The following is a 14,272-nucleotide window of genomic DNA, read 5'->3' on the forward strand; positions in this document are numbered from 1 at the left end:
ATATTTTTAAAAACTTAGTAATCACCTAGGAGATGTTTGTTTTTGTTTGGACTAATATTACCATCTAATGTATGGGGGGCACTATCTATCTACATAGACAGATCAATGTAAAAAAAAAAAAAAAAAAAAATCACTGTCAAATCTAAAATAAGAAGATGATTGTGTAATGACGATTATGCCCTTTTACTAAATTAAGAGAAAATTTTCCAACTTGATGATATAAAATGGAGAATCGAACCTTCCACGTCTTGATTAAGATCCTATACTGAACAACCACCTGGGCTCCGAGACCTTAATTATGATGTGGCACAAAATAACAAGATTTTAGTTTGAGTTTGTGTTTGTTTTTCGGGAATACGGAAGAAGGTCGGTGTCGAACCCTTGACCTCTCAAAACTAGGGCCAACTCGGCTATTAGATTTTTTGACTCCTCTCTTCTTTACTCACTCTCTCGCTCACAACATCGTTGTTTGTCTGCGATTTTTAGGAAACAAACACATCTTCGGAGTTTCGTTCTAGGTTTTGAGAAACAGAGTGGTTTGAAAGGTAAAATGTCTTTTTTTTTTTGTGGTAAAATGTCTTTTATCATCGCTTCATCGTTTCTTTGAGAAACTCAGTCACTCAAAATTACAGCAAACAAAAAAGACTTCGACTTTTTGTGTTTTCCAAATTTCATTTTTTTTTTCTGTTCTCATCCGATTATGAAAGGGTGCTTTGAAAACTGTGTTATGAATGTTTTTCTATCCCCATTTTGTACTTCTTGCCTGAAACAAAGAAAAAGTTTGAAACTTTCTTCCCAAAAACGAAAAAAAATTTGAACTTTTTTTGACTCACGATGTGTAGCTAGTTTCTACTTGAGCTTACTGCCTGTTACAGAACGTTAGTCTTATTTGGATCTGTTAAACTGCTACTAAGCTAGTCTCTTCTTTTCAATTAAACTCTCGATCCAGCCTCTTTGTTGAAGCTTTTTGGTCTATAGCTTAAGTCTTGTTTACTGCCTGTTTCTGTTTGAGATTAGTTCTGTCGACATTTTTCTGCCTTGGACCTTTTAGCTAGTTTCTATCACGAGCCAGCTTCTTTGTTGACCCTTTTTGATGTTTCACTCTACTTGGGAATGCAATCTGTTGTCTCGAACAAGCAAATTAATCTTAGGATTTGTATAACCATTTTGCTGGTTGAACCTTTTAGCTAGTTTCTAACCTGCTGGTATCACTTTACTTAGGAACCTAACCCATTGTTGCTAAAACAAGCAGCATCTGTTACTGTTACAGAACGTTAGTCTTATTAAGGCTTCATGACCTCTCGATCCAGCCTCTTTGTTGAAGCTTTTTGGTCTATAGCTTAGTCTTCTTCTTTTCAATAAACTGCTACTAGTAGGTGGTTTGAACTGTCAAGGTTCCTTCATCTGTTAGTTTGAGAGAGCACCTTCGGTTTAAATTTGTGAAATCTCTGCATAGCAAACTAATTTGTTGAACTATTACTAGCTTAGTCTTCTTCTTTACAATAATCCTACTGTTCTAAACCAGCATTAGTGTTATTTGCTTTCTTACGATTTGTTTAGCTTAGTCATTCTAAGCATACTGTTCTTATTTGTTTCAGATGGATGATGAGGAGGTGGAGGTGTTTCCAAGGTTCACTGAGCTTCCAAGTCAGGTGGGTGCTCATCTCAAAAAGATGCTTGATTATTTGAAACATGCCAGTCTTCAAGGTGTTCTGCCCCAGTTCAGATCATATGAGCACATCTATAAAGTATTAGACACAGATGGTAATCTGAGATGTTTATTCAAAACCGTAGTTGATAATCAAGAGGACTCAGCTAGAAATGAAGCCATTGTCTACCTGCTGGATCACCCTGAGAATGGTCACAGATCATTGTCTGAAGACATATATGGCTTCTCTGGAGTGCTGCCAACACTGTTTGTACGACGGCTGAAGATAGGAACCAACACAGTCACGGGTGCGTTGGTTGAATTTGTAGAGCCCACGGTTGAAATTGTTGAGGTTGATGATGCTCCTGTTGTGCCAATGGACGAGATTCAGAAGGTTGCGATAGCAGACTTGAGATTCGGGAATACTGATAGGAGTCTGGATAATCTTCTCCTTGCGGGAAACAACTCGATTGTCCCAATTGACCATGAGATGATTTTTGACACTGATTACAATATTTGCAAACCGTGTTGGCTACATTGGTTGCGGGATAGTGAAGAGTCATTCTCTGAGCGTTGTGCCAACTATCTGCAGCAACTAGACGCTGATAAGGATCTCGAGTTTCTTAGTACATGTGGATGGCAGCCTGGGCTGGATTTCATCGAGAAATTAAAGGTCTTCTGCATATTTTTGAGGCTCGCTGTTTCTCAGGGATTGACTGTTTTACACATTGGTAAAATGGCTTCTTTAAAATGTGAAGAACCCATATTCAATTTGAAATACATGGTTGATGGAGTTACGAGGGATGATGGCAAGTTTTTCGAAAGTGTAGAGAGCCATTTGAAAGAGCTCCTGAGGGAATATTACGAGAGTATTTGAGTAACAGATGCAAGATGAAGGAAAGGAAGGAGATGGGACCATGGAGGCGTATTTAGGGTTTTGGTTTGAGTTGTATTTTTGCTTAATGAAATTGGATTTTTAGCTGCTTATGATGTTTAGTGTTAGTTGGGCTAAGTTATGCAATTATGAGAACCTTTGGTATTATTTTATGAAAATATCACTTCCACGCAATGCTATGTTTAGGTGACACATAGTTGATTTTGTTTCCACATAATTCAACAAAGTTAGTTCATATGGTTGACTTTTGTTTCGAACTTGCTTCTTGCCTTTGGTATTATTCCTAGATTTTATTGTAGTCTTTGAAACAGAAGCAGTAACGTAAAATCGAATTTAATTTCTTTGACGTGTACAAACCAAATAGCAGCGCTCACTTGACTTGAGACTGAAGCAGAAGCTTGACTCCAAGCTGCGTCATCATTGTGCTTTGTCATGCCGGAGTCCACAAGAATTGGAATCTCTGCAGCAAGCCATGGAGCAAGTCCCAAACAAAGTGCATGCGCAACCTAGGACTGCATAAACAAAAGTCATTCATCATTGCCAAGAAAACGAGCAGGTGCTTTCTAGTGATGATAGAAATGGAATGCATAATGAGTTTCACCCAAGCTCAGTAGTGTTTAACAAGGGAATCGTAACACGAAAACATATAGAACTTACGTTGAATTAGAAGTCTCTTTTCATTTAGGCCTAGCAGAAACAGTTTTGTACTCGAGTTTGCTGGCCTAGAAGAAACTAATCTAATAAACATCTTAGGACTATGATACTTTCATAATTCCTCTAAAAATCGAGAAGAGTAGAGCTGATCTAAAACACTGATGCATGCTTATTTTACGGTGACTATATATACAACCAGAAAGCATAAAAGTTTAGCAGTTCTTGGCGCAGAGAGGCTTAAAGATTTGTGTACCTGGCATGAAATGCTAACAGAAGCAAAGTGAGATAAGATGTTGATCTTCTGCACTTGATTTATATACTAAATTGTACTAGATCATTTGGATGGTATAGCTCATGCATGAAAGAAACAACCATAACTGATAAGAACAGAGTTTCAGTGGTCAGTCAAGTCAAGAAAAGTGTAGCCAGTGAACAGTTTTTTAAGAGCGCCAGAGAAAAACATGGAAGTAAGAACTTACCGAGAGCAACGAGTAAAAACCATCAATCCAGTTGCCAACATTATTAGTGGCTGTCAAGTTCCAGCCCTGAGAATGTTGCAGACTAAATTAGTGGCCGTCAAGTTGTCAAAAGAAGGAAGAAGAAACTACAAACAAATAATAAGCCAAGTCAAATTAATTGGTAAGGAGAACCAAATGAATACAAGACTAAAGCAGAAGCCAAAGCCATTTTGGTCATGATTGTCAAAGCCAATGTGTTTTATATCAGCATAATAGCCAAAGCCATTTTTGTCATGATTGTCACAGATGCAGAAGTCTAAAGCAGAAAGGAATACAAAACTTCAACATAACAACTCTTAAGAGGACCTGATCCTGCTCTCGTAACAATAGTGATAGGTCTGTTTGTAGAAAGAAACAGAGCAAGGCCGAGGGAGGAAACCATGAGGAACGTAAGAATCAAGAGGGAAGAAACCACTGAGCATCCTTGATGTTTAAGCCATCGAGACAGGGGTAGCGTTTGACGGTCTTTGTGGTAAGACTGATCTGAACACACAGATGTCGAGGGATGAAGTTAGGCGGTGACAGATACGATCACCGCGGGTGAAATAGATGGAGTTAGGCTCAATACCAAGGGTATGATCAGCAGGCACGGTGATACCCAAATCCAAAAAGAGGGCCTCATCACCAAGAGAATGTACCTCAACAAGCATGGTGTCATAGGTAGTCGCGTAAAGATGTTTAGGATCCCTCTTGTACAGGTGGAACACCCTATCCTTTGAGGTTAACTCGTAAGTATAGACAAGCAAAACGTCACCAGAGCTTGTAACAGCAATGCTTTGGTTAGATGAGATGATCTTATATTTGTTGATTCTTTCCATTTCATCCCTACTAAGAGGTGGCTCCCACATTGGAAACCTATGCTTCTCGGACACATCAATGAAACCAACCGGTCCTCCAGACAAATCCAAGCGTCGAACGAAATCACGGGTGGCAAAGATGTAAAGATTCGTAACCTTTAAGTAGCATATGTTTTACGCCTCGTAACTCCCAGCGAACATCGTCCCGTGTTGAAATCTCGCGGTAATGATCATCCCCTTTCTTGCAAAACGCTATGTACTCGCTCCTTTCGAAATGCCACAAGACAACGTAGTCTCCTCCTTTCTTGTCGTCGACCCACAATAGACCTCTCACATCTTCGGCAGTAGAAGGACGCGTACCGATCAATACATGTCTGATTTTATCTTCTCCTTCTTGCTCAATCTCAAAATAGCTACCCTTGAATGAATGTTTCTAGTCCTGGAAGATCGATCCTCTCCTCCTCGCTAAACACATCTATAATATAAACCAGAAACCACTTGCCGGAGCTTGCCACGAATCGATACCCTGGAAGGTCACTCTTCGTCTCGTAAACCGTATCGTCGTTAGGGTTGTACACACGACAACCATCTTTTTCTGGAGACAGCATCAGCAACGGAGACCCGCCTTTTGGCTGCAGAATCAAACTCGAACGCAGGGCCTTTGCAGAGTCACGATCCGGACAACTCAACTGTCGTTTCAGCGTACATCTCTCCATCAGGACGGATACTACTATCTCGTCTGTTAAAATTTTTATTTAATTTAATGGCCACAGAATAAAAATGAAAGAAGGGCTCTATCTAGTGTTTTGTTTCATATCAGCATAATAGCCAAGGCCATTTTGGTCATGATTGTCACAGATGCCGAAGACTGGAGCAGAAAGGAATATACATTTTACACGTCAGGTTCTCTCATTCTTGAAATGGGAGCACTGTCACGGCTCACTGGTGACCCTAGGTTTGAATCAGCTGCATTACGTGCGCTTCGTCAGCTGTGGAGGATGCGAAGTTCATTAGATCTGCTTGGGACGACTCTGGATGTGGTAACTGGGGAATGGCTGGAGTACTCCTCCAGCATTGGAGCTGGTATGTTGTTCATTTTCAGAGGGAATCTAGTAGCAATTCTTTGTCTTTTTCCCTAAGAGATGGCTGCAAAATCATTTTACTTTTATGTGCGGAATGAATTTGTGCCTTGGCTCTTCAATCTCTAATGTGTAATTTTATTTCTGGTCTTCTAAAGGGGTTGACTCTTTCTATGAATACCTCTTGAAGGCTTATATTCTTTTTGGAAAAGAAGACTACTGGCAAATGTTTAGTTCTGGCATCTCAAAAGTACTTCATACAGGGGCTTTGGTAATAATATACTAGCCTGGAAAAATGTACTTCCACACTCTCTTTTATATGACACTACGACTTCTATAATGCTCAAACTGAAAATTGCTCGATGTAGTAATGAGTTTATTTATCTGGTTTAGGTACCATGAAGCTAATATGTGGAGTGGGAAACCAACTTATTGGCAGCTCACAAGTCTTCAGGCGTTTTGGCCCGGTCTACAGGTATAATGAATGAATGGATTCTTTAAATTTCATACAAAAACAGTTGAAAAGGGGATCTGCTGATTCTCATGCTTAAGTTTTTGCTACTAGGTTCTCGCTGGAGATATTGCAGCTGCAAATTCAACGCACCGCGAGTTTTTCCATGTATGGGAGAAGTTTGGTGTATTGCCTGAGAGGTATGTTTTTAATTGTCTTTCCTTAGTTGGCTTCCTACTTGGATCTTGAGTTCTCTGTCATTTTAAAGTTTTCTGTTTGGACTAAAGGACGCTGAACAAAAATTTGTTCAGGTATCTACTAGATCATCAAATGATACATCCGACAATGAAGTACTATCCACTACGTCCTGAATTAGCAGAATCCACGTTCTACCTATACCAAGCTACAAAAGGTTTTTGTTTGTCTTTTTTTTTTTACTTGTCTCACCCTGAATGTTTATTATGTGAAGAGCCAGATTTGTGGCACCTCTCCGTTGACAATAGATACCTATATTCTTCCTTTGTTCCTTCGTTTTGCAGATCCATGGTACCTAGATGTTGGTGAAATCGAGGGCCACCCTATTCAGGTTGTGAGCTCCTGGCATGAGAAAGTACCAAAAAGTTATTTCTCAGGCAACTGGACGCTTTCAAAGGTCAGTCACTTGATCCAGCTCTGTTCATGTTTGAAGAAATAAGACTTGTATGCATAGTTAGTTTAGTTACACTGCATAGTAATGATATTTTTTAGTTGATAGACAGAAGGGTAGGCATTAAAAGAACCAAATCGAGTCTTAATGCATTATTTAGTCCTTCCTCTGCTTCTGGCTAAACTAGGAACTTGCAAATATGCAGAGAGGGGCATGGGAAAGTGGAGCTAGCGCATTGTCACTGCAAGTATGTCCATCGAAAGCTCTCAACTCTAGACGTCCTGAGCAACACAGAGAGAGTGCTTGCCATGTCCATGTCCCTGACGAGCAACACGGATACTACTATCTCGTCTGTTAAAAGTTTTATTTAATTAAAAACCGTACGTAGAACTGAATTAATATTGGGATAATTATATATCTCTTTGTTTTATCTTTATCGTTAATTAGCTGCATCCCCTAGATAAATTATGCATCATGTATGACATCGTCTCTAGTCTCCCACTAAGCAAAGGATCGAGCATACATAGACGCCACATAATCTATTCAAATCCTCTACTAGACTAGTAGCTAGCACGTACCCATTTGAATGATCAAAATATTATTGGGGTATAGTGGAGTTAGAAGACACTTTGTTGAATGCACTACGAGTCCTTCCTATACTTGATATTGAGAACATACTACATAAACAAGCCTGAACTCATATGTTCCCCATGCTTTCTCCAGAATGTGTTTTATTTTCGCTTGTCTCTTGCCCGATCGATGTGGGCCGGGGATGGATCTTACAACTTCAAGATGAGGCAGTTATCTTTGGATCTTAAGAAAAGTAGACAGTATTGCGACGACATTTCGTTCATGACTGCATACTTTTTTTTATTGGCAATGCGATGCTTAGTTGAAGTTCATATCGCTGAATTTTGTTGCTTGGCTATTTTATATTAGGTTAATGATGTAAATTTCTGCAATAGAGAGGAAAAAAGAAAGAAAAGCAGCTGATTATAATTATTCACAACCGTCTTAAACTGTGCTAAGATCGTGTTACTAGAAGTAGAAGAAGAGTAGAAAACCAAACGGTTTGTCATTTGAAAACTGTTTAAAGGAGCTTTTTGGTTAGGTGAACAAAAAACGGCACTCATTGCAACTACCAAGAGATAAAACGACAAGGTGCTTGTGTGTATGGCGGAATTTAATTGAAGCCATCCGGGTGTTTTTTTTTTCTTTGTTCTCCAGCATTTTTGTATTTGTGTAAAATTTGCCTAATTGCTCTTGTGTGCTGCCGCGTCTGTGTCGCCGAGATTCTTCTTCTTCAACCTTTGAAAAACCCTAAAAGATAAGCGGAGGCACCGTATTATCTACCTTTACAATTCCGTCGGACGAATCTAGAATTTAGCAATGGCGGCTCCGGCTGCCGCGACAGCGAGGGCACAGGCGCTATCTCTCCTCGCCGCTGCCAATAACCACGGCGATTTGGCTGTGAAGCTCTCGTCTCTCAGGCAGGTTAAGGAGATTTTGCTGTCATTGGAGCCGTCTTCGTCTGCTGAGATTTTCCCCTATCTCGCAGAACTCCACTTGTCTCGTGAAATTCTAGTTCGCAAATCCCTTACCGAGTGAGTTCCTTTGCAATTTCTACGATTCGTATCTGGTTTAATACTTCCTTCTGCTGATATTTTCCCTTGCTCTGCACACGAACTTGTAGAAGAATTTTTATGTACTTTGTTGCGTGTTTAGGGTTCTTCTGGATTTTTCCCAATCTGGAGAAGTGTTTGATATTTCCAATCGTAGCTGTTGTGTTGTAGAAATTTTGCTTACGATTTCTCTAGTCGGCATGATTGTTTGTTTTTTGGTGCGATAGATTTGAAACTTCCTCAGCAATATTGTGGTTATTAGTCGTCCATTTCTGTTTTAGTACTTAGGCATAGTTGAATTATCGCAAGTTTTGTGTAAAATAAACTAGGTTCTTAGTCTACTTTACTTCGGGGGTGTAGCTATTCATGATGATTAATTTGTCTGTCAAGGTAAGAGACTGGTTGATCGATTCTTCTGGCTGGCAGGATCATTGAAGAGGTTGGTTTGAGGATGCTGGATCATTCTTATGTTCTAGTGAATGTCTTACTAGTCTTATCAAGGGACGAGGATCCAGTTGTTGCAAAGAAATCCATTTCTGCTGGCACCACTTTCTTCTGCAGCATCTTGGAGGAGATGGCAATGCAGGTCCGTACTGTTTCTCAAGTTGGTTATGTTCTTTTATACACATATGTTGTTTTGAGATTCCTTCTTGGGCTCTTTGCAAAATCATACGATTGTAGTCAATAACTACCAGCTAAGGTGTCTTACATACTCATAGTTGGTTATGGAATTGAACTGTTATCCCATGGAATCAGTCCTCTTGTTTTCCATTTTCAAAACTTCGGTTGGTTTTTATGTTGGTGCTACCTATTTGAAATTTAAAGACAGTGTCATAAGGCTTTAGGGTCATATGAAATAGTGAAAAGAATAAATCTGGGCAAGTTTGCTAATTTCCTGTTTAGGTTTTGTTGGGTTTCTGATGTCTTTCCCTTAATTTTCTACTATATTTGAAGTTTATTAGTTTAGTTTTATATATTATTTAAGCTTTGAGATCTTTGTGGGTGTTCCTGTATAGTCACCACTACAATGAACGTAACTCTTTGGCATTGATATTCCCTATTACTCTCGCTGATATATTCTATTCTTAATGATCTATGCAGTTCCATCATCATGGTAACGTTGATCGTTGGTGTGGGGAACTATGGACATGGATGGTTAAGTTCAAAGATGCTGTCTTTTCCGCTGCATTGGAGGTATGCTGGCTGTTTATAGCTTCTTCTTTTTGTATGTATGTTCCTCTCGTGAGGTTTGATCTTTGGTTGAGTATTCATTCTGCTTCTTTGTCAATTTAAGGTTTTCTAACTTAAAAGTCTGTTGTTCTTTCATAATAGCCTGGCTGTGTAGGGGTGAAAATTCTTTCTCTAAAGTTTATGGAGACATTCATTTTGCTCTTTACTCCTGATGCATCTGATCCTGAGAAAGTTTCCAGCGAAGGTATTATGTTCTGATCATGCAGGTTTTTCTTAAATTTCGATCATATAATATGAATCTGGAACCGCACAATTGCATTTCGTTGCTCGCATGTCAACTTTTCCTCTTCTACTACAGGAAGTAGACAGATGTTCAATATTTCCTGGCTTGCTGGCGGTCACCCCATTCTGAATCCAGCAACGCTAATGTCTGAAGCAAATAGGACATTTGGCATCTTAGTAGATTTCATACAGTCAGCTAATCGTATACCGGGTGCACTGACTGATATCTGTTATTAGTTGGTATGTTTCTGAATACGTCCCATCATTCTTGTGTAGTTACTTTTCTTTACATTCATCATGATGTTAGTTGTGCTTTTACCTGTTTCTATTTTTGCGATCCCTCTTTTTTAGCTGAAACTCTGTTAGTTCTTACCTGTTGATTTTTTCTTGCCAGTAAGTTGATATGGGTGCTTTGGTACTCATAAATATTAGCTTCTTATCGTTGTTCATAGTGTGAAGCACTCATTCTCACATATATGTTGGTGATAAACAAACTTTAGAGAATGTGTCCTCCTACACTGATATGTATCCTGAATGATAGGGTGGTATTAATAGTCATTTTTTGCATAAGCTTTATTTGTGCCTCATGTTTGTAAGATACACCAATAAGCAGATTATCTTCCACTTGTAAGTAGTCTGATGGTCATGATTGGCTGTCCTACTTGCACTTTCAGCGTCTTGAATCAAATTTTTCTTTGTAAATATATAACATCAGTGGAATGAAATTGCTGGTTTTTATTATGTATGTCTACTAAAATTTTGGCTGAGAGAGATAAAGCATGGAGACAGGTTATAGCACCGGTTCAACCCCTATGATATGGTTGCAGCTAACTGAATCATAGTCTGGGGAGAATTGTCTCAGTTGAAGCTGCATCAGTTACAGATATTGACCTAGCAGATGTTAAAAGTACTAATTACCTAGCAGATGTTTGTCTTTGTTTGAACTAATATTGTCATTTAATGTCTGAGGGTACTATTTTCTAGAAAGATCAATGTCAAATATTGAGAGGAGAGACATTGTTTAGAGTGATGGTTTTTGATTTTTCGGTTTTCCCTAATGCTTTGTTAATGGTGCTGTCTTAAAGTAAAAAGTATGTGAAAATATATCATATTGTTGCTCAGGTAATGGTAACAAATCATCTTTTTGTATTATGCCGGTAGTTAGTCTGTAATTGCAGGAAATTTTTGAGATATGCTAGCTTCCAGACATGTTAAAATTCAGATTGAGGATAGTTTCATGCTGTTAAGGAGTTTATTCGCTGTGTTGTATGCTGCAGAAATCATGAGCAAAGTTTCTCACAGGAATGGTTGCTCAGTAAAGTTATATGAAACTCTAGTATCTTTTATGTTAGATAATTGTATATATATTAAAAGCAGCGCCTCGCACCTAGGGTTGTTTCATTGACGTCAGTATAATTATTTTTGTTTTCTGAGATGTGCAGTGATTCATTAGGACATGCACGTAAGAGGCATACTTGAATAATTTGCAATTTTGAAAATTTCCTGTGTAAGCACTGATATCATATCTGACAGTAGCTTATCTTTCGCAGTCTCGCGGTGGTAGCAAGGAAGAGGCCTGTCCACTACAACACTGTCCTCTCTGTTCTGCTGGATTTTCACCCAAATATTGAGACGGTTAAGGGGTGCCATTCTGCAAGCATTCAGTATTCCATTAGAACTGCCTTTCTGGGATTTCTTAGATGTACTTTCTCACCAATAATAGAGGTATAGAGTTCAAACTTTATTTCTTTGTTTTCTCTGAAGTATATCTAAACTTTAGTCATCTATTACTCCTCAACTCTACCCTGGTTTTGCTGAATAACTAACTCATCATTATTAAACATCAGTTCTTTGTATCTTTATGCTAATGAAAATGTAGTTACTTTTTGCCACCTTTCTGGTCAAATTGTCAACCTTTTGTTATCTGGTTCGTCTACTCCAGGGGGATTTGCAAGTGTTAGAGATGTGACGACCATGCGATTGGAAGATCATCAGCACAGTTTCTTTCTTGCTGAAACGTGATATGAACGTTCACTTTCTTACACGTCATTCTTTTCTTACCTATACAATGTCAGAACATCACATTGGTTGTTATCTCCCATTCGCAGGTGCAAGTACTTATATCTCCTCTTTGATGATTCATTTGTGGCCAAAAGGAATTATATATTTACAACCGAGGGCCACCCTATTCAGGTTGTGAGCTCCTGGCATGAGAAACTACCAAAAAGTTATTCAGGCAACTGGACGCTTTCAAAGGTCTGTCACTTGTTAGTTAGTTTAGTTACACTGCATAGTAATGTTATTTTTTAGTTGATAGACAGAAGGGCAGCCATTAAAAGAACCAAAATCGAGTCTAAATGCATTATTATTCCTTCCTCTGCTTCTGCTAAACTAGGAACTTGCGAATTTGCAGAGAGGGGCATGGGAAAGTGGAGCTAGCGCATTGTCACTGCAAGTATGTCCATCGATAGCTCTCAACTCTAGACGTCCTGAGCAACACAGAGAGAGTGCTTGCCATGTCCCTGACGAGAAAATCAATCATAGGTGTTGGAGCAACAAAGAGTGATGCCACTACTTGTAGACAAAGATCCTGCAGCGGAGTTGGATACTGCGGCTTATGGAATCCCTTATAACTTTTGACACAAAACAGGGCGTTTTAGAGGTTTAGGAAAGGAAAGAGAAGAGTTGGGGTTTATGAAGGGAAACTGTCAATTAATGTGAACGAAAAGCTTTGGTTGACAGTAAAATGAATAGTTTGTTACATGAGGCTGTTGTATCTTTTCTTTGAGTCATCAGTCTTGACATGGATATATATATACTACCGGAGGAATAACCTCAATGAAAGGAATATTAATGTTTTTCTTCAAGTATAGCTTTATGAATTGGTAACTTTTAGGACCTTTACAAGTTAACAACATAAAAGCTTGCAATCACTTTAATTCACCACAGATCGTGCAAAACGAAAACAATCTCTTGATGCAGATGTTGACTTGAAGTGATGGTTGTGAAATTTGGAACATAAAGTCAAAGAGATTTAAACACCACCGCAATATGTCATAGATTATACATCAAAAGCAAAAGATGATAACAAAGTAGAGTCTGGAAATGTGTGTCAACAACACCAGAGTTTGCAGCAGAAAGAAAGAGAGCAAGGCCGAGGGAGTAAACCATGAGGAACGTAAGAATCAAGAGGGAAGAAACCACTGAGCATCCTTGATGTTTGAGGCATCGAGACAGGGGTAGCGTTTGACGGTCTTTGTGGTAAGACTGAACACACAGATGTCGAGGGATGAAGTTCGGCGGTGACGGATACGATCATCGCGTGTGAAATAGATGGAGTTAGGCTCAATACCAAGGGTATGATCAGCAGGCACGGTGATACCAAAATCCAAAAAGAGGGCCTCATCACCAAGAGAATGTACCTCGACAAGCATGGTGTCATAGGTAGTCGCGTAAAGATGTTTAGGATCCCTCTTGTACAGGTGGAACACCCTATCCTTTGAGGTTAACAGGTAAGTATAGACAAGCAAAACCTGACCAGAGCTTGTAACAACAGCAATGCTTTGGTTAGATGAGATGATCTTATATTTGTTGATTCTTTCCGTTTCATCCCTACTAAGAGGTGGCTCCCACATTGGAAACGTATGCTTCTCGGACACATCAATGAAACCATCGTGCCGTCGAGACAAATCCAAGCGTCGAATGAAATCACGGGTGGCAAAGACGTAAAGATCGTAACCTTTAAGGAGCATATCTTTTACGCCTCGTAAATCCCTGTGAACACCGTCCCGTGTTGAAATCTCGCGGTAATGATAATCCCCTTTCTTGCAAAACGCTATGTAATTGCTCATTTCGAATCGCCACAAGACAACGAAGTCTCCTCCTTTCTTGTCCTCGACCCACAAACGACCTCTCACATCTTCGGCAGTATAAGGATCCGTTCGAGATAAAGTACGGAATGCTACATGTCTGATTTTATCTTCTCCTACTCGCTCAATCTTAAAATGGCTACCCTCGAATGTTTCTAGTCCTGGAAGATCGATCCTCTCCTCCTCGCCAAACACATCTATAATATAGAGTTTCAATCGAGAATCTATCACCAGAAACCACTTACCGGAGCTTGCCACGAATCGATACCCTGAAAGGTCACTCTTCGTCTCGTAAACCGTATCATCGGCTGGGTTGTACACACGACAACCATCCTTTTCTAGAGACAGCATCAGCAACGGAGATCCGCCTTTTGGCTGCAGAATCAAACTCGAACGGAGGGCCTTTGCAGACTCACGATCCGGACAACTCAACCGTCGTTTCGGCGTAGGTCTGTCCATCTTCAGAACGGATGGGTAACTCCTTCGTCTCTTTAATTTTTTTCTTTTTCTTATTAATAACCTCGACTTCTGAAATAAAAAGATTGAGAAGGAAAGGGTTAAACTGAACGCTCTGCCATTTTTTAGCTCTCAAAACAACAAAACTTTTAAATTGCCACGTC

The 14,272-nt window shown here is 39.4% G+C and overlaps 2 protein-coding genes, 1 non-coding gene and 3 pseudogenes across 6 annotated transcripts; 4 read left to right on the forward strand and 2 right to left on the reverse strand.

Moving 5' to 3' along the window:
• Positions 1-392: 392 nt before the first annotated feature.
• On the forward strand, positions 393-2,717 carry LOC104757085 (phosphatidylinositol 4-kinase gamma 4-like). The gene is made up of 2 exons (XM_010479798.3): positions 393-545; positions 1,599-2,717. The coding sequence occupies exon 2, from the start codon at positions 1,599-1,601 to the stop codon at positions 2,523-2,525; it is 927 nt and encodes a 308-aa protein (XP_010478100.1). The 5' UTR covers positions 393-545; the 3' UTR covers positions 2,526-2,717.
• A 733-nt stretch (positions 2,718-3,450) lies between these two features.
• LOC147923965 (F-box protein At5g25290 pseudogene) lies at positions 3,451-5,243 on the reverse strand (annotated as a pseudogene). The gene is made up of 3 exons (XR_015586869.1): positions 4,022-5,243; positions 3,677-3,742; positions 3,451-3,574 (listed from the first exon to the last, which is right to left on the reverse strand). The product of XR_015586869.1 is annotated as an F-box protein At5g25290 pseudogene (transcript).
• A 99-nt stretch (positions 5,244-5,342) lies between these two features.
• Positions 5,343-7,046, forward strand: LOC147923966 (alpha-mannosidase I MNS5-like; annotated as a pseudogene).
• An 860-nt stretch (positions 7,047-7,906) lies between these two features.
• On the forward strand, positions 7,907-10,232 carry LOC104757087 (uncharacterized). Its single transcript, XR_015586873.1, has 5 exons — positions 7,907-8,292; positions 8,737-8,896; positions 9,412-9,504; positions 9,643-9,745; positions 9,860-10,232. It is a non-coding gene; the product is annotated as an uncharacterized LOC104757087 (transcript).
• A 1,101-nt stretch (positions 10,233-11,333) lies between these two features.
• Positions 11,334-12,650, forward strand: LOC147923967 (alpha-mannosidase I MNS5-like). Of its 2 annotated transcripts, none has more exons than XM_087495493.1 (4): positions 11,334-11,508; positions 11,726-11,801; positions 11,892-12,039; positions 12,197-12,650. In XM_087495493.1, exons 1-4 carry the CDS (start codon positions 11,484-11,486, stop codon positions 12,347-12,349), a joined length of 402 nt encoding a protein of 133 aa, XP_087351619.1. In that variant the 5' UTR covers positions 11,334-11,483; the 3' UTR covers positions 12,350-12,650. The 2 variants fall into 2 exon arrangements, with proteins under 2 accessions (XP_087351619.1, XP_087351618.1); XM_087495492.1 differs by having other exon boundaries at positions 11,340-11,508; positions 12,179-12,650.
• Positions 12,651-12,768: 118 nt separating this feature from the next.
• Positions 12,769-14,222, reverse strand: LOC147923968 (F-box protein At5g25290 pseudogene; annotated as a pseudogene). Its single transcript, XR_015586866.1, has one exon. The product of XR_015586866.1 is annotated as an F-box protein At5g25290 pseudogene (transcript).
• Between the last annotated feature and the right edge of the window lie 50 nt (positions 14,223-14,272).

The sequence above is a fragment of the Camelina sativa genome, chromosome 17, assembly GCF_030686135.1.
Source record: "Camelina sativa cultivar CO46 ecotype springtype chromosome 17, ASM3068613v1".
In the NCBI taxonomy this organism is placed as follows: domain Eukaryota; kingdom Viridiplantae; phylum Streptophyta; class Magnoliopsida; order Brassicales; family Brassicaceae; genus Camelina; species Camelina sativa.